The 24857-nt window shown below is 35.8% G+C and overlaps 1 protein-coding gene across 1 annotated transcript in view; it reads left to right on the top strand.

The window, feature by feature from the left end:
• Window positions 1-24857, top strand: part of DNAH7 (dynein axonemal heavy chain 7) — a 304763-nt gene that overhangs the window by 171133 nt on the left and 108773 nt on the right. The window contains exons 37-45 of the mRNA XM_043992176.1: window positions 418-586; window positions 3177-3303; window positions 4504-4723; window positions 13811-14683; window positions 15782-16011; window positions 17231-17561; window positions 19428-19774; window positions 21683-21863; window positions 23735-23920. Of these exons, the coding sequence (XP_043848111.1) occupies window positions 418-586; window positions 3177-3303; window positions 4504-4723; window positions 13811-14683; window positions 15782-16011; window positions 17231-17561; window positions 19428-19774; window positions 21683-21863; window positions 23735-23920 (2664 nt within the window). The remainder of the gene's footprint in view (window positions 1-417; window positions 587-3176; window positions 3304-4503; window positions 4724-13810; window positions 14684-15781; window positions 16012-17230; window positions 17562-19427; window positions 19775-21682; window positions 21864-23734; window positions 23921-24857) is intronic.

The following is a 24857-nucleotide window of genomic DNA, read 5'->3' on the forward strand; positions in this document are numbered from 1 at the left end:
CAGGAGCAAAAAGTAGTTTAACAATTTCAGTTATAACAAGTATGGAGGAAATACAGAAGCATCATGATAAGTCTACAGGATTCCAAAAAAGGGTTTGGCGAGGATGAGGATGCCCAGATGTTACCATAAGATAGGGACTTAGTATCCTGAGGGAAAAGAAGTCACTAGGTAGGGTCTTCTATCTGCTAGTTATCTGGGTTAAGTTTGGAGTTCAGGTGAAGGACATTTTGCTCCTATTAATCCAGGGTTTCATAAAACTCCTTTGGGATAATAAGGTACCTCCATCAAATCCAGGTGATCCATATATTCATATTAACAAAACAAAAATGAAAAGAAATATCTGTCCACAAATAGTACATTAATTCTGAAATTTGGGGTATAATCTAGGATTCTCATAATTTTAATTTTTATTTCCAGATTGTCTTTGTCGATGATGTAAACATGCCAGCTCGGGAAGTATATGGTGCTCAGCCACCAGTTGAATTACTTCGCCAGTGGTTAGATCACTGGAACTGGTATGATTTGAAAGACTGTTCCATGATTAAATTAGTGGACATTCAAATCATGTGTGCTATGGGACCTCCAGGTATGTTCTCTCTGAATTTGCAATTTAAAAAACAAACAGTATCCTGCAGACAGTATGATTTCCCCAACTCACCCCTCCTCCTGATGTGGGATGTAATTAGGATCAAACTGATCATGAGTCATCCCAAAAAGAATTACAAGACTCAGTGACTTAGTTTCCCAAGTTTTATTGCAGTACTGTGAGTGATCACTGGGAGAGAACCAGAATAGTGGAAAGGTATCTCTCAAATAAGGAAAGAAAAGGTAGTTATATTTATAGTATGGATAAATTGATTATCAGTCTCATTATAATAATCTCCACCTTAGGGAGGTACAGGGGAGGGCCTATCCTAATTCAGAGTTCCTGGGGTCCTAAGCCCAACCCAGAGGCGGGTACCTTTTTCTGTGGAGGTGTGTTTTGGGGGTTTATGTGTCATAAGGTGAATCTGGAGACAAATTTGGCCTTTTCTGAACATGTCTCTTTCTGATTCCCATGGCTAGTTTCAAAATATCTTCATTTTTCATTTATTCTTAGTTTGAGTTTCTATAGCCTGTCAATGTTTCATTGTTATAGTCTAAGGTCTTCATGACCTGCCTCCCTATGTTCCCATTATGGGTACTGATTTATGTGGTTAAGAGAACCTAGCATCCTGGACGTTATCCATTAACTGGGGTCTGAATCCCTTTTAGGGCTCATATCTGAATTAGAGCTTGGGTCTTAGGTTTTTCTGTTAACTCCTCTTTTGCCTCCTACATCACTCCCACATTGAACAGGTTGGAATTTCACTGATTCATTTGTACATTGGTCATACATGAGCTCCCCCCCCATATATGTATCTATGTGTTTGTTTAATATTTAATTATTTTTATTATAGCTTAAAAATATATTAACACTTTAACATCCAGAGAACAACATAAAGGGATCATATATGAAACTGTGAATTTATGTAGTTATAAACATCTACATTAAACACAGTAATACCAAATTGCCCTGGTTATCTGCATCTTCTTTTGAACTTCCAGAATTCTGTTCTTTTCTGTATTCCTGGTGCTCCTTTTTTCTTTGTTATGCATTACTTCCCACCAACTCCCCACCAACTCCCCACCAACACTCCCATCTATGATGAATGTTTTAATTTACATAAGATCATGCTTTACATGATCCGCTAGACATTAGCAATCTATAGATGATTTTCAGTGGCACCATTGCCATCACTGGGGCCCTATGAAAAACTGCGAAGTAGATCAAGATTGTTTTTGGAAGCAATTCTTTCTAATTTTCCCACAGATAACTACAAATTTATTGAGAACTGACTGGTCCCCACCTAGTCTCCATTCCCAGGCCAGTGAATTGCCTGGGGCTAAACAATGTCAATTCCAGACTCTTGATTGACCTATGGACCTCCCCTTAAGCAAACTATCCCCTCCCAATGATTCCCCACCTTACTACCTGGACTTTGTTATTATGTAAAAGGATCCACCTACATTAAGGAGTTTCTATTTAGAGTTAAGTATCTTCTATACTTAACTCAGGAGCAATCCTATAGTTTCCTTTGTTAAAGGTTCATTTACATTAAGTAGTTAAGTAGTTTCTATGTTCTGTTACCTATATAAACCCTGTCCTTGGTTCCCATCTTTGGGTATTCCTAGTATCCTTCTTTGAGATACCCAAGCTATAGTTCCTCTGCCCTGATTAAAGGCTTTATTTTCTCATATATTGATTGTTTCCTTAATTTACAGGTTAACAACTCCCATGTTACTCAGGGTTCAACTGTACTAATAGAGTAAAGTATACAGTTCTTTACACAAACCTGATAGTTATAAATTTGCATTTACACAAAAGATGATTTATTAGGAAGTGATTTAACATTTTAAAAATCCTTTACAAAAAGATTTGCCAAAGGATTACTTTAACAGATTTTCCCAGTGTGTACAAAATATGATGTAATTCTAAAATCTTTTCTGAAACAAATATGTATATATTATATACAGTAATGTATAATGTATTTATTCTAAGCATCTGAAGTAGATGCTAAAGCCTCATATTTTGATATTTTACTTTTTTATAGCATTTAAGGAGTATAATCCAATAGGTAAATAAAATTAGGTAACCATACAAACTACTTGATCAAATCTCAAGGAAATTCATTTTGGGGGAGTTTGTAGAATGAGAGTATATACTGAGTTTCTGACTACATAAATATAGATAAATTGGATTTTAGTCTTACTCACTGGTAGGCTTAAAGGATAATCTGATGCTTCTGGTCTCTAGTGCAGGGATTAGCCATGTAAATGTACCATGAAAAATAAAACCACTGCATTTGTCTGTAAGATCTGATTTCCCCTGGAGATTTCAATCTATCCTAAAACAAAGTACACATAACTGCAGATGCCAATTATTCTGATAAAGTGAAAACAACCCCACAGTCCAAAGTTATCCAGACACTGTAAACTCTCCTAAAATGGATTAGATGACTGTTTACTCTTTGCTTCAGTCTATGCTGTTTAAATTTTACCATCTGGCAAGTTTCATCATGATGTAAAATCTTAAAAATTAAATGAGCACTTAGAAGTTTCATTTTTTTATTAACATTAAACTTTCTGATATTTAGGTGGTGGTAGAAACCCAGTCACTCCTCGATTCATGCGACATTTTAATACTGTCACCATTAATGAATTTAATGATGCTGCCATGTATACAATTTTCTCTAGAATCTTAAACTGGCATTTCAACACTTGGTAAGTAGATTGCTTCCCATGGAGAATTGTAAAACCCATGGGTATTCCATGAAATCAGTTTCCTGGAGTTTTAAAATAAGTGACACAGAATTCATCATCAAAGATTAATGTTAAGTTGGGCTACCTTTGTGGTCCATAGTACTATGGCCATCTCTCAGAATAATTCAGAGATAATGGTGAAACAGAAAAAAGGTGCACTGTCTCCTAGTTGGGATACCACAGAAACAAAGAGTCAGTCCTTAAAACTAGTCTTCCACCAACACATTTCTGGCTCTCTGGCTCTCTGGCTCTATCTTCTCACTCTCTCCTGTTCTTTTTTTTTTTTTTTGGTGGGGCAGTAGGGGTTAAGTGACTTGCCCAGGGTCACACAGCTAATAAGTGTCAAGTGTCTGAGGCCAGATTTATGCACTTTACCACCTAGCTGCCCCTCCCCTGTTCTTTATTTGGAATCAAATGACCTTGGTTATAGTTCTGTTAATTATATGAGTGATTTTAGGAAGTCCATTAGTATCCCTCATTGGTGAAATAAGGAAAAACATTCAAAATTATCTATAAAATCCCTTCTAGCTCTAAATCCTATCATTCTCCTTCCTTTTCTTTTTCTTTTCATTTTTTTCTCTTTTCGTGAGGCAATTGGGGTTAAGTGACTTGCCCAGGGTCACACAGCCAGTAAGTGTTAAGTGTCTGAGGCCAGATTTAAACTCAGGTACTCCTGACTCCAGGGCTGGTGCTCTATCCACTGCACCATCTAGCTGCCCCTTCTCTTTCTCTTCAACAAACTTACCTTCTGACTAATTTTCATCACAGGGAATTAGCTACAACTGTGCCATAGAAGGAAGTATTGCATTATTGGGGAAACTTCTGACTTCAAGATCAGGCAGAATCTGGTTTCTTATCTATTAGTTCTACAACTCACTATCTCAGTGCCCTTGAGTAAGTTACATAAAATGAAAATAATATATGCCTTACTGATTTTTTTAGGATCTCCGTGGGTGCAGAGTAAGAATACAAATTTGAAATACCTTTGAAAGAAACAAAGTATTATTATCATTATTGTTGTTGGCACTATCATTTTGGGAAACAAAGACTCAGAACTCCTCAGAAATAAATATATTATCACCATCATCAAGTATCACCATTTTTGTTTTAACATGGCAGTGTAACCTGTGCTTTCCTTATACTTTTTCTTATGTTATTTAGCTACAGCTTCCCACCAGAGTTTTCAGAATTAACTGACCAGATTGTCAATAGCACTATGATTGTGTATAAGGAAGCAATGAAGAATCTTTTACCAACTCCAGCTAAATCACACTACCTGTTCAACCTCCGTGATTTCTCTCGTGTCATTCAGGGTGTTTGTTTGTCAAGACCTGAAACCACAGATGACCAAAGTATAATTAAGCGCCTTTGGGTGCATGAGGTAAACTTTAATGTGACAGAAACTTCCTGATACTAGGCAAAAATAATTTGTGATGAAAAATTCAGTTTTTCTACTTCATTCAACAAAAATGCCTTGAGTAATAACTATTTGCAAGGTATTGTGCTAGGCACTGTGAGGATACAAGGATGAAATGTGTAGTAGTCATCATGAAAACAAAACATTCGTATTGCTGACAGAAATTTTTCCTTTTCACTGGAATGTTTTGATGTGGTGTGCATGTAATAGATGTTTGAAAATTACTGTTTTCTCTGAAATTTCTTCCATCCTTCCTATTGATTCTTAAAATGTTTTAAAGTAAGTGATGTTTATGACAGTCTCTTTAAATATATTATCTCTTTGGATTTGACTTCTAATTAATCTAGTTGTGGAGAAGGAACAATTTTATTACATAAGCTGCTTTTATTTTAACTAATGTACTTATTTTAATTGTTGAAGTGTAGAAGTGAGTGCTACTAGAATTGCAAAGCAACCTACTTTCCATTAATACATAGTGCCTTGTACATATGTGTTTAATGAATATTTGTTATTGAGCCAAATTTTCAGATCTTATAGTTTAATGGGGAAAAGTCTTGCTCTTATGCCTCATTGTGGTATGGAGGTAACCACTGAATCCTATGTCATAGGAGTATAAGGTCTGAAAAATTTTTAAATGCTGGAAAAGATTCAAGTACCCAGTGACCAACCACATCTGCCCTCTCTGGAACAATCTAGCTAATAAATGGAGAGTCAGCCCACTAGCTGACACATTTTTTTACTGTGGCCACATCAAGAAAACAAAGAAAAGTCTTAAATGGCTCTCTCTGTGCATCCCCCTTCTCCTTCCATGGTGATAGTAGTGAAGTGACAGAGAAAAAAACAGCAATGGGTTCCAAGAATTTCACTGGTTTTTAGGCTTTCTGTAGATAGTAACTTAACTGGCAAAATGCTAAATATCTTGCCTTTGATGACCAACATAACACCATCTTGTTGGAAGAACTGAGCCAAATTGAAAAAAAAATTAATAGATCTTTCTTATGATAAACAAAAGCAATTTCAGGAAAAACCTGGAAAGACTTATATGAACTGATGTATAGTGAAGTGAGCAGAACCAGGAAAACATTGTGCACAGTGACAACATTAGTGTTCTATGAGTAACTATGAATGATTTAACTACTCTCAGCAATACAATGATCCAAGACAATCCCAAATGATAAAGCATACTATCCACCTCCAGAAAAGAACTGATATAAAAAATAAAATAAAAACAAAAGCAGAAGGAAAAAAAGTTATAGCTACTTGGAAGGATGGTTCCGATGTTCTCTTTAGAGAGGCAAACAAAGTTGGTTGACTTTGTTTCAAGAAAAATCATTTCATGAGATACTTGTTCTTTTTGTCAAGATGCTCATGAAGATAATTGCAGCTTGGACAGCAACATCTATTACTGAGGATAAGAAGTTACATTTTACCATGATTTTGCCTCTAAATCATCAACCTAAAATTTGATACTTGGATACTTCAGTGAAAAGCTGGGTATAGAAGAAGATGGCAAAAGATATTTTTTGGAAAATATAGCTCAGGTTTGAGACATTAAAGAGACCAAAGGCTTGTAAACTACTCAGAAGTCTCATGTCTATATACCTTGAATTCTTTCCTCCAGAAAAGAGTTGCAAGACTCTGGATATGACAAGAAGAAGGGAGGGGAATAAGCGTTTATTAAGTGCCTACTATATTACCAGACTATCTCATTTAACCATGCAACTGACTCTCCACACAAAATTCAAAACAATTAAATTGATTGCCTCTTAATAAACAGAAAGTAACTGGTTTTATTAGAATCAGCTGCCAAAAAAAAAGGCCTTATAAAAAAAGAATCAGCTGCTTGTGTTACTGTCAAACCAGTTACTAATTAGAGTGAAGGTCAAAATCAACATCAAATTATGAAACATCATGAAGTAATAACCTCAGTCTGACCTTATTCAAATGAGTTATTGATGCTGAAAATTGAGAAATAGATAAAAGCCAAGATATTTCCCTGTAGTATCACCATTTCTTATAAGTTTTATTCAATGTAAAATTATGTACCCATAAAGGAGGATAAAAGGAACCCAGATATTTTTGTTAATCAGCAAATACATTGTCGTCTTGGCAAGCCATGAGTGACGGAAGCCTAGGACAATACTATTTGAGAGGACAAATTAATTTATAAAATACTACTGAGGATGATGGTGATATATTATGAGTAGTATTGCTTTTTGGAATAGCAAAAAGCAGCAGAAGTAAAAAAAATCCACAGAAAACTTGGAGTGAGACTGAAATAATAACAATTACAACTCACATTTACATATTACTTTGAACTTTGCAATGTATTAAATTTGCATTTGTCATCTCATTTAATGCTCAATGAGCCACATTATCCCAAGAGCATGCATGCACAGAACTAGCTCAAGGACAACAAAGAATTGTAAAATGGGACAAATAGGTCAATATTTATTTGATGGTTTATTTTCATTAGAGTAAACAAAGGAACCACCCACTGAACTTAGTCCCTCATATTCCAGACTTCAATGTGCTATAGAAAAAAAAGTAGAAATGGCATTTAGGGAAGAGTAGCTAGACAAAACAAAGAGCAAACTGAGGAAATCTATACTGCAGGCATATTCTTGGAAAACAATGAGATTTTATTCTTTCAAAAATAATGTCTCAGCATATTTCCTTGGATTATAGTAAATTTTCAATAAATATTTTTGAATTAATATTACAATCTATAATAATTTTACCATGTAAATGCAAAGTGAAAAATTATTAAGTACACATTGTACTTCAGGCTTAATTTTATTGAGAAATTATTTTCCTTGTACATTTTAATAAATTGGATAAGCTATTATTAGTTTATTAAAGTTTTCAGTTTTTATTTTCAGAAATTGATTCTTGCAACTTTTTACTTACCATTTGACTGACACTCAGATTATATCTATATAATACCAAAACAATTAACTGGTACCTTCAATTCAATAGTTAGTGCTATCTAGACAAAAACTATTTGATTGAACATATTTTTGGTGTTCAACAATTTTTTGGTAAGGATACAGAGTCATGGTCCTAGGTAAATTTGCTGTCAGATCATGTACTATCCCCTATTAAAAATCTTGTAAGAAATGTTGCTGTTTGTCCTTCGTTCTTGAAGAGGACCAGGTCATGGGGAGGTGTTAAGACTTGCAGGTGAATTGAATTTAAGTGAGGCAGGGCTGTGCAAACTCACCAACCTCACTCCTCCAGAGCCATCTGGATCCAGTGGTAAAATATAGATTAGGACAACAGATGCAGTGGGAGACCTTGACTTTTTTTAAGATAAGCCCTTTCCCAGGTCCCAGTTTTCTTGAGGCAATGCACCTTCAGTAATTAAGGCTAGATAGGAAGTGAAGCAAAGAATGGACTCCTTTACCTAGTCAAAACAAATAAAGAAATGAATGAATGAAGAAGAAGGAAGGAAGGAAAGGAGGGAGGGAGGGAGGAAGAGAGAGAGAGAAGGAAGGAAGAAATCAAGTAAGTAAGTCTGGGAGGGGAAGGTCCTCAGGGTTTCAGAAAGCATAGATCAGAAGCTATATCTGCTGAACAGTGCCTTGTAGTGTTCATTGTGCTTGGTATTTGTGGAATTTTTGTAGCACTAGTCACAGATGCATTAGAGAAACCAAGGGACAAGAATTGGGTCATGCTTCCCTGGTTTTCCTTTCTGGAAGAATGGAGTCCAAGAGGAGCATAAGAAGGGCATACAGTTACCAGAGATCTCTTAATTGTCACGTCTAATGCCCTTTTTTTAATCCCAACCTTTTTTTTTTTTTGACCTCTCTACAACTTTAAAAAAAATTTATTTATTTTTTGATGGGGCAATGAGGGTCAAGTGACTTGCCCAGGGTCACACAGCTAGTAAGTGTCAAGTGTCTGAGGCGGGATTTGAAGTCAGGTCCTCCTGAATCTAGGGCCGGTGCTTTATCCACTGCGCCACCTAGCCACCCCCTCTCTACAATTTTTTGACACCTTCTTAGTCTGTTATTTCTTCTCAGCCCCTTCTGGCTAATTCTTCATCCATGTCATGCTCACCAATTAGTGATTGTTCCCCAGAAGTTTCTGTCTGGGGCCTGTGTCCCTTTTAGTTCTATGCTATCTCATGAGTGAGTGTTCAATGCTCATCACTAAGTAGATGATTCCCAAATCTATACACCCATGTCTAGGCTCTCTTCTGAGTTCTAGTCATGTACTACCAGCTGCCCCTAGCTTATCTCATCCCAAAATGGATGTTCCATAGGCTTCTCCAGTTCAACATGTCCCCAAAAGGACTCTTTCTCCCAGGAGCTCTCCCCTCTTCTGAACGGCCTGGTTACTGCAGAGGCTTCCTTGTGGCTCAGACACACAGCTTCCATGGCACTTTCTGCTCTTCACTCTTGCTCACCCCCCACCCCATATTCATCTAATTTTTACCTCCCCATCTCTCATACATTCCACACTACTATCCATTCACACAGTCACATCATCCCTTTTCACTTGGACTATTTCCAATCACCTTCTAACTCATTCTTCTTCCTGGCTTTCCTTCATACCTGGAATGCCCTTGACCTCTACCTCTTAGCTTCCCTGGTTTCCTTTAGGACTCAGTTCAGAGTCCATCTTCTGCAGGAGGCCTATCCCTGTCTACCTCCACCCTCCACTAACCCCCAGTGGTTGCTAATGTTTTTCCCCTATCATATTATCTTCCATCGACTCTGTAAAAATCTTAGGTATAGGGGCAGCTAGGTGGTGCAGTGCATAAAGCACCAGCCCTGGATTTAGGAGGACCTGAGTTCAAATCCAGCCTCAGGAACTTGACACTTACTAGCGGTATGACCCTGGGAAAGTCACTTAACCAACCTTGCCCTCGAAATAAAAACCCCCCAAATAAACAAAACAAAAAAGTAGTCAAGAAGAAAGTGAGAATGTAAGAGGGCTTGATGTCAGATCCAGCTAATACAGATTATTCCAAGAGCATTTGTGAAACTGAAAGGTACACCACAGAAAGATGAAATGCAATAGATCTGGTGTGTTTCCATAGTGATCTATTCTCATTTGCAATGATAAGTGGAACAACCACAAATAGACTATGCTACCTCAGTACCAATATACTATTTGAAGTAGTATCAAGAGATAAGCAGTATTAAGAGATAAAAGTGGGAAAAGAAGTTGGACATAGAGCAAATAAGTTCTTGAGGACAAACATTTTTAAGAGTCTCAGAAATTAATATTTATGTTGATTTTATTTTTAACCTATAAACCAAAACAAACATTTCCATAACATAATAGAATAAAAAGACGATTATTTGTGAAACTGTTATGTACAACTTGCTATTCTTTTAAAATATATAATAAAGTCCTCATACAGATGTCTCCCTCCCACTCTAGAGATGGCTGCCAATTAGATACAAATGTGCACACACGTGTAAAATCATTCTGTACATATTTCTATCAGTTCTTTCTCTGGATGCAGATATTGTCTTCCTTCATAGGTTCTTTGTAGTTATTTTGGTTATTTCTTATCGTCAAAATGACTTAGGTGTGTTCTTAAAATGATATGGTTGTTACTTAATACCATGTTCTTTTGGTTCTATTCATTTTCTTCTTCATTATTTCATGCAAATGTATCATTGTTGTTTTTTTAAAATCAACAAGCTCATCATTTCTTATAGCACCATAGTATTCCATCACAAAATCAATTTTAAAGATATCTCAAAGAAGGGAAGATTCCAAAAAGATGGGAAAATTACAAATGGTGCTTCCACTAAAAAAAGTGACTGAAGCTACCATTATCTACTGACTCATATTCCTGCTTTCTCATCTCTAAAAACGTTTATAAGATTAGTCCATACATGCATCTGTGAAGTTCTTCAAATGCTTCTGTTTGCAGATGATTCCTTCCTATTAATTGCATCACCCTTGGAAACCTACAAAGATTCATCAGTTAAATACACAGGGATGTAAAGGCTATGGGTGAAATCATCCATACTAGAAAAACAAATCTACAAAATTGATTTTGGCCAGATTATGACATGTCCCCAGATGACATATCCCATTGTTTGTATGTGTGTTAGAGGACAGAGTAAGAGTAGGAGGCAATGGAAGGGGCAATGGAAAGTTTAGAGAACTTTATCTGTGACCCTGAGCAAGTCACATACCTGTTTAGTATCCAAGGCAGCTCTCCAAGACTGTGAATTGCAGAATAGTAGGTGTCAGTCTCCATTGGGCAGTTTCCTCCCTTGAAATTTCTTACACTAGTGAAATCACAGTTATAGTCCTAAATAAACAAATAGAATCAATTAGGTGGCACAGTGGATGATACAGTGCTATATATCGTCACGAAGTCTCTTCCTCAAGTCCTCTCTCAGATACTTATTAGTTCTGTAACCCTGGCCAAGCTACTTAATCTCTCTCAGACTCAGTTTCCTCATCTGTAAAAAGGTATAATAGTACCTTCCTTAGAGGATTATTGTAGGGACCTATTGAGATAACATGTAAAGTGCTCTGCACAACTTAAAGCACTTAAAGCTATTATGAAATAAAGATAGGAGAAAGTCAGGAGAGAGGTAGCAGGACATAATGGATAGAATACTGGGCTTAGAATTAGGAAGACTGAAGTTCACACTTGCTTGTGATTCTGGGCAAATCCCTTTACCTGTATATACTTATAGTAGCTCCATGGGATTGATGTACTAAGTCTCAGATGATTGTGATCTTCCCTTTGGGAAGGCTGTTCTAATATAAGGAGATCCCTATCCTGACGTAGATACCTTCATGCATTCATGGGTGGATATATATGAGTGTGGAGAGGATCTGTGATCCTCTATGGCTTATATTATTGTTACAACCTCATAATTGGTCTCTTTTCCTTAAGTTTCTCCCCACTCCAGTCTTTACCACATACTGCTGCCAAATTGCCCTTAAGCACAGATATGACCATATGACTCCTCCACTCAGCCAACTTCAATGGCTTCCATTGCCTCTAGGATCAAAATTTCCTTTGTTTATATTCAAAAAGTCCACATGACCTAGCCCCAACCTATCACTCTAATCCCATTGGACAGTACTATTCTTCCTGCACTCTGTCATCTAGCTAGACTGGCCTTTATACTCTTCCTTAATCACAACACTCTATTCTCCATCTCCCTGCTGTTGCCTTTGCTTGTAATGCACAGTCTTCTTATCTTTGCCTCATAGACTCCTCTTTCTTTAAGAGGCATGCAGCTCAGAGACCATCTTCTGCATTAAGCCTTTCCTTATCCCTCCTACTACTATCGCTTTCCCTCCCAAATTACCTTGGATTGATTACTTTGTATATATTTGTATTTATTCTGGAGGACTCAACCAATAAACCATACTGGAACCAGACCATATTTACAGAGTAAACCATTGCCCACAATTTCATGGATCTAACATTGATCTATAAAATTTAAGAATATTTAAATTTAATCATGTTAAGTATCCATAATCCCCTAGCTATATGGGACAAAAATCCTTTAAAATAGCTAGAGAAATCAAAAGAATGTGAGAATAGAATGAGGTACATATTGTTCTGTTGTCATCTCTGCTATTGGAGTTGTTCTGCAGATGCTTTTAGTGAGCCTACAGGGACCTGTGCAATAGTCCATAGAACAGTAAATATTTTTAAAAGCAAGATAGCAACTTGCCCCAGGACTATTCCTTTCTGAACTTCTTTGAACAATATGAAAATTAGATAACAACAAAAATGATGATGATGACAATAACAGCTATCTCCTTTCCCTCATCAACAACCCACCCCCCCCAAAAAAGGTATCCTGGGGATGACCTGCTTTTAGCATATGATGATCCTTTTAGTAGACACTGATACCTAAGTGAGTTTTGCTACTTGGGACAATAGCATTGTTTCTTTTGACTCTTCATCATTGCTTCTCTCCTTTACTTTCAGTATCTGCTGTTTGATGCTCCTGTCATCAATTCTAATCTCTCCTTCTTCTGTATCATTTTCCTATTGTGTCTTTCATGGTTCAGAAAAGTCAGAAAAGTTTGACTTTTAGTCCTTAATAAGAGCATTCATTTCCTCTGGTCATCAGATTGACCAGCAGAGCATAATCTATCTTTTATTTCCATTTTTACTTACAGTATAAATGTTATAATGAAATACCTTTTAAAATTATTTTTAGGGAACAACTAGGTGGCGTAGTGAATAAAGCACTGGCCCTGGATTCAGGAAGACCTGAGTTCAAATTCGGCCTCAGAAACTTACACTTACAATCTGTGTGGCCCTGGGCAAGTCACTTAATCCCCGTTTCCCTGCCCCCTCCCCCCCAAAACCAAATTCTTTTAATTTCCTCTAAGCCTTGACCCCTGATAGGAAGTTGTACTCTGATGTAGGATTGTCAAGAGACCTTGGGTTCTAGTTCTAACTTTACTAATAAATATGTTAGCTTAGGACTAGTCCTCAATTTCCAAATCTGTACAGAGGAAAGTCTATGACTGTATATAATCCCTGAGGAACCTTAGAGTTCTAACCACAAGTTAACTGAGGAATTAATTATTCTATTTTTGGCATTCATGAATGTATTTTGAACAAGTTTTATATTTTGAGATAATAGGCAAATGCTTAATTATGTTTATTTGTATATACTTTAAATATCAGGTTAGCACTTTGAAGGTGTGTGATTTCATCAATGTGTTCACTCCCTTTATTCAAAAAAAATTTCATGAATTGAAAAATTCATCATCTAGAGGCCAGCCTTCTGGTTATAAGCCATATGACTCCATTAAAGTTCAATGACAGACACGTGTTTTTCACTAGGCTATTATATCACTAGCCTTTCTCTAGCTTGGTAAGACCTACTGGATCTTGCACTCAGCTGAAATAGTCTTAAGGAACCCAAGGTCAATCCCAAACCACAATGAGGTATTTAAATAGGAATTTAATGAGGAAAATATACGTTTAAACCTAGGGGATTTTCTTGAATTATTCCCATGATCTTTTCTTTAGATTGATACCAATAAAACAAAATAACACCATTTGATACTGAATTTTTCTTTATTATTTAGGTACTTAGAGTATATTATGATCGTCTACTGGATAATACAGATAGAGCTTGGCTTGTGGGATATATTGAGGAAATGATGGAATCTCACATGGGAGAAAATTTTCATGAGCTTTTTAAAGCTTTGGACTTTAATGGTGATGGAGTGGTGGAAGAAGATGACTTACGCAGTTTAATGTTTTGTGATTTCCATGATCCCAGAAGGGAAGACACTACCTACAAGGAAATCAGTGATGTGGACGGTCTTCGAGTGGTAGTTGAAGGTCATCTTGATGAATATAATAATATGACTAAAAAAACCATGCAGCTTGTGTTATTCCGGTTTGCCATAGAACACATAAGCAGAATTTCCAGGATCCTTAAGCAACCCCGAAGTCATGCTCTTCTAGTTGGTGTTGGGGGCAGTGGTAGACAGTCAGTCACCCGGTTAGCTGCCCATATGGCTGATTATACAATTTTCCAGGTTGAAATATCCAAAAGCTATGGTACTTACGAGTGGCATGAAGATTTAAAACTCATCTTAAGGAAATCATCTGAAGGAGAGATGCAGGGTGTTTTCTTGTTTACAGATACACAGATTAAAAGAGAATCGTTTCTAGAAGATATTAACAATTTGCTGAATGCAGGGGAAGTTCCAAATCTTTTTGCAGTAGATGAAAAGCAAGAAATATGTGAAAAAATGCGTCAGATAGATCGCCAGAGAGATAGAACAAAACAAACAGATGGTAGTCCCATAGCTCTTTTTAACATGTTCATTGATCGCTGTCGAGATCAACTCCATGTGGTCCTGGCCATGAGTCCAATTGGAGATGCATTCCGTAATCGTCTTCGAAAATTCCCAGCTCTTGTTAATTGCTGCACCATCGACTGGTTTCAGGTATTGCTTTGTAAATTTTAAATTTGCATGTTCAGCTGTAGGAACTCGTCTTCCTTACATTACACTTCCCTATAACATAAAAGCCATTTTAGCAAAATGTCCTGGTTAGGTAAAGTCAAAAGTAAAAAAATATTTTCTCAGATTCTCATCTAAGAAATCAACATAATAAGGAATATCCACTAATCCCTTTTTAATCATAAAATTTACTATATTATGAAAATTTCAGTGTGTATAAATATGCAAAAATAATTACCCTAATTCTCAGTCTTAGCTATGTAATCGTCCAGGGATGCAAAATGAAGAGAATTTTTCACTGGGTGTTCGTGTTTAAAGATGGGGAATACAATCTCCAATTCCTAAATAATCCTATGAAGGCTGTTTACAGCGATCCCCCGGTATCATGATCTTATCACCACTCAAAAACAGTACTGTTTCTTGTACATATGTCCTCAAGAATGTAATTGTTCCACACTTCCCCCACCTCCAATTTCCTTAGTCCCTTGTGGTAGTGTTATAACTACATTCAGGCAATCTTCTTAAGTGTAAAACAAGTTTCTGTAAGCTGGATAACATTCAATTATGGACCAACTATCTACAACAAATGATTATAGGCATTTAAAGTAGCTACAGAATTCAGCTTACTCTTACTGTCATTCCGTAGTATAAAAACTACATCAATATATGTCTTCTAAATATATGATAGCAAAACATCAATTGTCATGACACACAACCTTTCTTATACAGACTTAAGGACAGGTGTTCTTATCTCTATTGGAAACATACTAATCCTGTCCAAGTCAGCTCCCGTGACTCACTACAGTCTTCCTGACCTCATATACTCTAAGGACATCTCTCTGCCCTCTTATCCACTTATTGGCCACATCACTAGTTTGCCCTAATTTATTGATAAAAGTTTTTATTTAGATTTTCAGTAATATATATAAATATGTTCAGTTTATACACACATATAAATTCAGGAACTCAAGTATTATTATTGCTAATAAGATTAAATTTTGTTCTGTTGAAGAAAAATATTGAAAATTTTGTTAAGATTTTCTTGAATTAGATGAAGTACTGAATTTTTTATCTTAAAATTAGACATGGCCTGAAGATGCATTACAAGCAGTTGCCTCACGCTTCTTACAAGATATTGAAATGTCAGATGAAACACGCAATGGCTGTATTGATATGTGTAAAAGCTTCCATACTTCCACTATTGAATTATCTGAATCCTTCCATTCTGAACTTCAAAGACACAACTATGTGACTCCTACTTCTTACCTTGAATTAATCTCCACATTCAAAACCTTACTGGAAAAGAAAAGAAGGTAAGAATAAAATCTCACTTTGTTAAATAATCTAAACTGATATATATGTTGATATGTGTGTGTATTTGCATGTCCGTCTCTCTCGGTCTTTCTCTGTCTCTCTCTGTCTCTCTCTCTCTTTATACTTATATATACCTGTAGCTCTAAATGTAAATTTATTGTAGGGGCAGCTAGGTGGAGCAGTGGATAGAATACTGGCCCTGGATTCAGGAGGACCTGAGTTCAAATCCAGCCTCAGACAGTTAAGACTTACTAGCTATGTGACCCTGGGCAAGTCACTTAACCCCAATTGCTCCACACAAAAAAAATATATTGTAAATACCTATTTAGTACATAGATGTTTACCCTTGTTTTATGTGTGGCTCCCATCATGCTGCTTTGATTGATGATTTTCTAAATTAGGTGAGTTAAATGAAAAGTTCAATAAATAAAATTGTTTATTTTGGAATTAAAATGAACACTATATTTAGAAGTGAAGCAGAGGAAGAAATAGAAGGCTATTGTGATCATAAAGGAGCTTTTCAGAATTCAAGATCTTGGGCATGGTCTATTTTGAGATGATGGAGGGATCTAAAGCATCATTAGTCCTATAGAAGACTTTAAGTACTGAATAGTGAGAGGGCAAAGAGATAAGAAAGAAAGAGACAATGGAGTAAGTCAAGAGTGAAAGGCAATGCTTTATTAAACTGATCAAAACCATGAAGGGTAGAAAGCTAAGAGAGAGGTTAGTTTTAGGTGGAAGTCCTGAAGAGAGCAAGTAAGAGGCTTAGTAGGAACAAACCAGAAAGAGGGATAGAAAGATTGAAGAAAAAGTCATGGAAAAATAATTTCTTCCTTGAAAAATTATTATGTAAATGTTGATTAAAATCTCAAATATTTCCCATCATGTCATGTGCTGCCTTGAAAAAGAGAGCTATTATGAGAGGCAGCATGTAGTGGTTAGCGCATTAGCCTTGAAGTTAGGAAGACATATATTAGCTATGTGACCCTGATCAAGTCACTTACCTCTCTTGGCCTCAGTTTCCTTAGATGTAAAATGAGGGTAGAAGACTTAATGACCAGCTCTAAATATATGATCCTGTGATCTTAGAAAAGGCTTAGAAACTCAGGGGTAACTAAAATGATATTGAATGACATTAAATTGACAGTGGAAGTGATAAATGGTATTTGCAGAAAGCTTACAGCATAACTAATCTTGTTTCCTTCTGGTTGCTGTCAGTGAGGTAATGAAAATGAAAAGGAGATATGAGGTGGGCTTGGAGAAATTGGACTCTGCTGCATCTCAAGTAGCCACAATGCAGTGTGAGTTGGAAGCTTTGCAGCCTCAGTTGAAAGTGGCTAGCAAGGAAGTTGATGAGATGATGGTGATCATCGAGAAGGAGTCCATAGAAGTTGCCAAAACCGAAAAAATAGTGAAAGCCGATGAGGCTGTAGCAAATGAACAAGCTATGGCTGCAAAAGCAATTAAGGACGAATGTGATGCTGATCTCGCAGAAGCCTTGCCAATTCTGGAATCGGCTCTGGCTGCACTCGACACTCTTACAGCCCAGGTAAAGCTAATGATGCAATATGTATGCATTTTACCTTTGTGGAAAACTAACCCTAACAACCAGATTAAATCATCTAATATTTGTTTCCCTAAAGTTTGGTTGGTTCTTGGATATCTCCATTTCGTTTGTACTTTGAAGCCTCTTATTCTTTAAACATACATCAATTAAAAACAAACTGAGTATTTGAAGGGTAACTTTACTGTCCACTTTCATTCAGACTAGCATGCTGTATTGAATCTGCCATCACTATCTGTGTTTCTATTTTGAATTCTCATCATGAATCGACTTGTTCCTGATTCATTTCAACAAAGAGACAGGGCATTTACCAAGGCAGAAGGGGCAGATATTTCTATTAATCAATTAATTATATTATTAATCATATCATATTATTTAATTATTATATTAACTAATCAATCATATCAATTAATTATATTAATTAAGCATTTATTAAACACCTACTATGTTCCAGGCCTTTTGCTAAGCACTGAGGACAAAGACAAAAGTCCTAGAGCAGTCCTTGCCCTCAAGGAGTTTATATTCTATGGGAAGGAGTTTACAGTGTCTTTCGTTTTATTTCCACCACCTTGGGCTCCCACAATTAAGAGTTTCCTTTTTGAGATTATCAACTACACTTGTGGAGCATTTTTTCACTTCACCAGTGGTTCTGTCACTCAGATTTTTCAGAACCTGTATAGATTCATGTCCTTTCTTCCACATCTTGCAATCCTTGCCCCCATTACCTTTCATTTATTTGTACTTTAAGCTTTATTCTTTCTTCCACTTAAGACTAGGAAGACAGGGGGTAACACAGTGGATAAAGCACCGGCCCTGGAGTCAGGAGTACCTGAGTTCAAATCTAGCCTCAGACACTTGACACTTACTAGCTGTGTGACCCTGGGCAAGTCACTTAACCCCCATTGCCCCGCAAAACAAACAAACAAAATGTGAGGCTAGCGCTATGAATTTATAATTCATAGTGTTAGCCTACAAATAAAAGTCTTTGTCCTGGATACTGAGATAGAGTGTTACACAGGAACACATATCTATGAGTTTTAAGTCCTGATCCAAATTCCTACTTAATGCATCTGTACAACCTCTTATTTACATATATTGGCTTTTTAATAAACAAATCCATGAAAAACCATTTGGAAATTTTTGCAAGTTATTAGGCACATGTAATATAAACTGATGAACTGATATTTATGTTGGGGACCTGTTACTATCTTAATAACAAACCAGACTCTTATGAAATCAATGAGTATCAGGCACCATAATTAATATTTAAGATTAAGGAAGACAATATAAGGACAAAGGAGAAGGATGAAATGGTCAATAATCAAGGGACAGAAGGAACCAGACAAAAATATCAAGGATTCCCAGTAAGAGAAAAGGGCTGAATTCCTAAAGCATAAAGAGAGAGTTGAAACTTTAGAAGGGTTAGCAAGGGGGCAGCTAGGTGGCACAGTGGATAGATCACCCGCCCTGGAATCAGGAGTACCTGAGTTCAAATTCGGCCTCAAACACTTAACACTTACTAGCAGTGTGACTCTGGGGAAGTCACTTAACCCCAATTGCCTCACTTAAAAAAAAAAGAGAAGAGTAAGCGCCACCTAGCCGCCTCTAGCCTCACATTTAATTACTTTGTTTAGCAAAGAGATGGAGTATCTAGAGAAATCCATTTGTAGGGCAAGTGGATAAGGGAAATGGGATTTAAAAGTAGGTATGGAATTTAAAACCAATTTTTATTTTAGATTATGGGGAAGAAGCACATTTCTATTTTTACGTAATCTGAAAACAAGAACAAGTTATAGATAGTTTTTAACAGACTATTTCTTTAGTAGTAATTGGAATATTTTTTATTTAAAGGATATTACAGTGGTAAAATCTATGAAGAGTCCACCTGCTGGTGTCAAGATTGTTATGGAAGCTATATGTATCTTGAAAGGGATCAAAGCAGATAAAATTCCTGATCCATCAGGTTCAGGAAAAAAAATAGAGGACTTCTGGGGTCCAGCTAAAAGACTACTTGGTGACCTGAGATTTCTGCAGTCACTTCATGAATATGACAAGGACAACATACCTCCAGCATATATGAATATTATTAGGAAAAATTATCTGCCAAATCCTGACTTTGTTCCAGAAAAGATTAGAAATGCTTCCACAGCAGCAGAAGGTCTATGCAAATGGGTTATAGCAATGGATTCCTATGATAAGTAAGTCCTAGTATGAAAATTTATGGTCATGTGTTATTTCCAGGTCTTTCTGCTCTTTCAGATTGATTAAGATGTTAAAGGTTGTAAATATTTTAGGCTCATGGAAGAGTTTTCTGTGCCTAATATCTTATGGTTTTAAATTTAAAGAGGGAACAAATTTATACATAGAAAACATAAATAGTGCAACACATGCTGAAGATATGCAAAAAATATTCTGGTTACCAGGTTGAGAAACATATCAGTGAAATACAGAAAAAACTTTTAAAGTCATTTTTCCAAATAAAAACAAAAATAAAAACTTTATTATCAAAGGATAGGCCTTCCTCAGAAAATCCTTTTTGAATTTCTTCTTTCTCTTTGAGGGTTCAGATATCTCTGAGTCTTTAATTTTCCTTACTCTAATCCCTTATAGAGAATTTAGTTCTTCCTCCTTCTTATTTCTATTTCAATATGAACTGGCTTCCTTGACCATATGCTAAGACTGTTGAATCTGTTGTTGGTAATTTGAAGCCATATATCTGTGTTTATTTATGTTGTTCAATAGAATTCCATCTAATAGTTATTACTTTTAGCCACTGCTTTTCTCAGGTTCATTGATTCTTTCCTTTAAAAATTGCATCATAGATGAGGGTGAGTAGTATGATAGCTTGGTAGCTTGCTTCATGATAATAGTAAAATTTATTAGAATAACTCATAATATACCAAAAAATGATGAATCTGAGGGTTGAATGTAATAATGGACCTGCTTTTCACTGTTTCTCCTCTACCCTTCCCCACCCTGTCCAACTCATCTGGAAAATGAGGGAGTTGGACAAGATTTCCTGTCTCTAAAATCCCTTCCAGCTAAAAAAAAATCCCATGATCCTATGAAGATCTGCAAAAATTATTTTGACAATAATTTAAGATAAAAATGTCACATTATATCCTTAGCGAGGCAAGTAGCTTTCCTAACTCACCATGCACACAAATTGTGTTAAAATAGTGGTGAGAAATTGGACATGGTCCAACCCATTGTCTCACCTAGTCCCTCATTTGACTCATAGAATATATTTGGTTTTTTTTTTTTTTAAGTGAGGCCATTGGGGTTAAGTGACTTGCCCAGGGTCACACAGCTAGTAAGTGTCAAGTGTATGAGGCCAGATTTGAACTCAGGTACTCCTGACTCCAGGGCCAGTGCTCTATCCACTGCGCCATCTAGCTGCCCCCATAGAATATATTTGTAAGATGGCAGACTGAGTGTAAGGATGCAGTCCATGAATGTAGAAAACACAAGTAAGGAGTCAAAGTCATGACATTTTCCTTATGAACTAACAGACAGTACTTTCTAAGTACTTTCCATTCTTGGAACATTAAAGTAAATACTGTGATGATAAGTAGTTGTAGAAATAGTTTGGCATTTTATTTTGAAGAATGAGAGCAAATCACTTTGAAAATACATGCTATGTTCAGGAGGATCTGAGTTCAAAAGACCCTGGGCTAGTCACTTTACCCTCATTGCCCTGTAAAACAAAAGAAAAGAAAAGAAAAGAAAAAACCATGCTATGTTTAGCTTCCATTTTAGAAGTCTGTGGGGGCAGCAAAGTGGTGCAGTGGATAAAGCACCGGCCCAGGATTCAAGAGGACCCGAGTTCAAATTTTACCTCAGACACTTGACACTTACTAGCTATGTGACCCTGGGCATGTCACTTAACCCTCATTGCCCTGCCAAAAAAAAAAAAAAGAAATCTGTAATTCTTTCTAGATCTTTTATGATTTGGTGTTCTCCTTTACATGATTTTTTCATTGATGCTTGATGTCATATTAGAAAAACCAATTGTGTTATCAGTGCTTAGTTGGTACTAAGGTAACTAGAAATGCATATTTGAATATAAAGATGCATATTCCATTTACTTGTGTTGCTTTTTGTAGAGTGGCAAAAGTTGTAGCCCCAAAAAAGATCAAGCTGGCCCAGGCTGAAGGTGAACTTAAAATTGCTATGGATGGTCTTAGAAAGAAGCAAGCAGCACTTAAAGAGGTTCAGGATAAGTTGGCCAGACTTCAAGATACACTTGAATTAAACAAACAAAAAAAGGCTGACCTAGAAAATCAGGTATGTAACAGCTATGGACACATATAGAATAATTGTCAATTGTTTAATCATTGCACATTGTCTCAGATGTATGATATGTATCCCTTCCCCCCCCCCTTCTCCTTCACCCAAATTGGATTGCATAAAGCCTACATTCAGAGGCTGGATGGGGAGGATGATTCTATTCAGGCCAATATGGTAATCTACATGTTGATTCTTGTGGTCAGACTGAATTTGGAGGAAATTGTTCATCTTCTGAATATATAAAATATCTGTTAGTCATTAGTTCTGTAGATAATGCTAGTTTATATTGATATTATCAGAAAAAATTATCTGCCAAATTCTGATTGTAATCTAGAAAGAAAAATAAAAATATTACCATAGGATCTGGGCAAATAGGTCATCAAAATCAAATTATATCAAATATTTTTCTAATATCTACATAAAAGCCAATGAAGAGAACAGGAGAAGCTATCAAAAAGTCCAAGATATTTTTTTCTTTAAGGAGTTAAGGATCTACTTGGAAAATCTAGATAAATATGAAAAGATAACAAAATATATGGTAGTAAATGATGATAAGGGAAGATGAATGCTATGCATGGAAATACCCCATGGAAATACTTGTTAATAGTAAAATCCCTTCAATGAGTAGAAAAACAGGCACCATTGTCATTGATAGTAATGATGATATTTCTTGAATGATTATAATATGTATTATATCTGTCACATAGACATCTTTTTTTCATACTGCAAGTTTTCTATCTGAAACATTTTCCCCTAATGAACATGGTTTGGGAAACATTGATTTGAGTTTTTAAAATAATATTGTCTTTCAAGTTAGGGGATCTTTGAAGGAAGGTATATATGGCAGGCCTTATTTTCAGCTCTTTTGTTTTAAGAAATACTTTTTTTAAAAAACTAAAAATTATTATTCTTCCATAAAAATTATTTTATTAAAATTCCTAGCACAAACTTTTCTTGACACATTAAAACACTTCAAAGTAAATAGCTTTCTGGAATATTACTATTTTGTTGTTTGAAATAGAATTCACCCAAATCATTTAGGTAGATCAGCATATCACCTTGTCATATAATCTATTTTTCTTATTGATTAATTAAAGTGAAATTTAATGTGTTTTGCTAAAGCACATAGGTGTTTTCTTGCTAAGTATTCTCAGTAAGTATACCAAAACTATGATGATTGAATGACTGTACATTAATCATCAATATCTAAACAAGTTAACCAAATTTACTACCTTCAAAAGTAACATTTTGAAAATGAACATAAGGTTACGAAGGATAATGCTGGTACTACTATGTAAAAGTTGATCTACTTAAATAATGTGCACATTCATGGTTTAATTCCTAGCTTTCTTTTTCTGACCTGCTGAGTATATGGAAATGTTTATGTTTGTTTATTACTGCCAAGTTTATAATAAACAAGTATAGTAAAAATGAGCATAATATTATTAGAAGCTTTTGAAATGTGAAACCCTCTATGTGAAAGTAGTACTTATATATAACTTAGTTAACATTTAATTGCTTATGAGCTATTGATCACTTCCTTAAATATTGATACTTTTCATTTGAAGCTGTCATATATTTGTTTATATATATACACACACATATATATAGTGAACTTATCTGTGTTTATATTTACATGATGTCTTAATTTAATACAAATATCATCCCTAAAGTCCCTCCCACTTCTAAAAATTATGTTATTCTATGATTTTAAAGCATATTGTCAAAAAGTTTTTCTCCTATTCAGAAAAGCAAATTTGTTATGAGAATATTTTAGCATGAGTAATTTAGCATGTGAATGCAAAATCTTGCCAATTTTGACTTGTTCTATTTCTGGCCACTAAGAAAAGATTACTTTACTTTTCAAGGTTGACTTGTGCAGCAAAAAACTAGAGCGAGCTGAGCAATTGATTGGAGGACTTGGAGGGGAGAAAACTCGATGGAGTCAAAGTGCTTTGGAACTGGGACATTTGTATGTTAATTTGACTGGTGATATCCTCATTTCATCTGGAATTGTGGCTTACCTAGGAGCCTTTACATCAAGTTATCGACAGGTAACTATATAGTATAGATATTTAGAAATATAAGCACTTTTCAAAGAAAACTATCGATTTATAAAACAATTATTTATATTGGCATTTTATTTAGTTACAGATATGTGCTAGTGGCACTTTCCCCCCAGTAAACCAACATAATTATGTACCAGCAAACATGTCATAAAGTTTGCAAGCACATGTTGTGTTTTAACCTTGAATCTTACATGAAGCATAAAGTAAAAACAAACATGTTTTTCTTTCCTAATCTTTTTTTTATTTTTATTTTTTTGGGACGAGGGAATGAGGGTTAGGTGACTTGCCCAGGATCACACAGCTAGTAAGTGTCAAGTGTCTGAGGTCACATTGAATTCAGGTCCTCCTGAATCCAGGGCCAGTGCTTTATCCACTGCACCACCTAGCTGTCCCTTCCTTTCCTAATCGTGTTATGAAATACAGAACTCTTTCCCATAGCTCACTCCTTTTAGTGGTAAGGAGGAATATGTAGTAGTCAGTTCAAGACCAGTGATACATTGTTCATGTGAAGTTCACCTTTTACACAGTATTGTTGAATTAACCACGTAGCAGCAAAATGCTTTAAAAAGCATTTTTTCTACTGTGTGTGCATGATTCGGGGAGAGGGGAAGAGAGGTGTAACATAGATACTAGCAAAATGTACAAAGACCTAGAAAAAGGCTTACAGCACACTGGGCAGTTCTTCTGTAAAGGATATATGATAGGATATGGACATGATTCTCAGGATAAAATGGCATGAATGGGTTAAAATCATAATCATAATTTGCTGTGCAGATCAATGCAGGACAATTTTAGTAAATGACTGCATTCTTAAATCCAGATGAGAAGAAATAATAGTAGTAATAGAGGAGTTAATTTTATCTCAAGAAGGAAAAGCTGAAAAACCTAGACTTTTTGAAAATCTATACTTAATACAAATTAC

The sequence above is a fragment of the Dromiciops gliroides genome, chromosome 3, assembly GCF_019393635.1.
Source record: "Dromiciops gliroides isolate mDroGli1 chromosome 3, mDroGli1.pri, whole genome shotgun sequence".
Taxonomy (NCBI): Eukaryota; Metazoa; Chordata; class Mammalia; order Microbiotheria; family Microbiotheriidae; genus Dromiciops; species Dromiciops gliroides.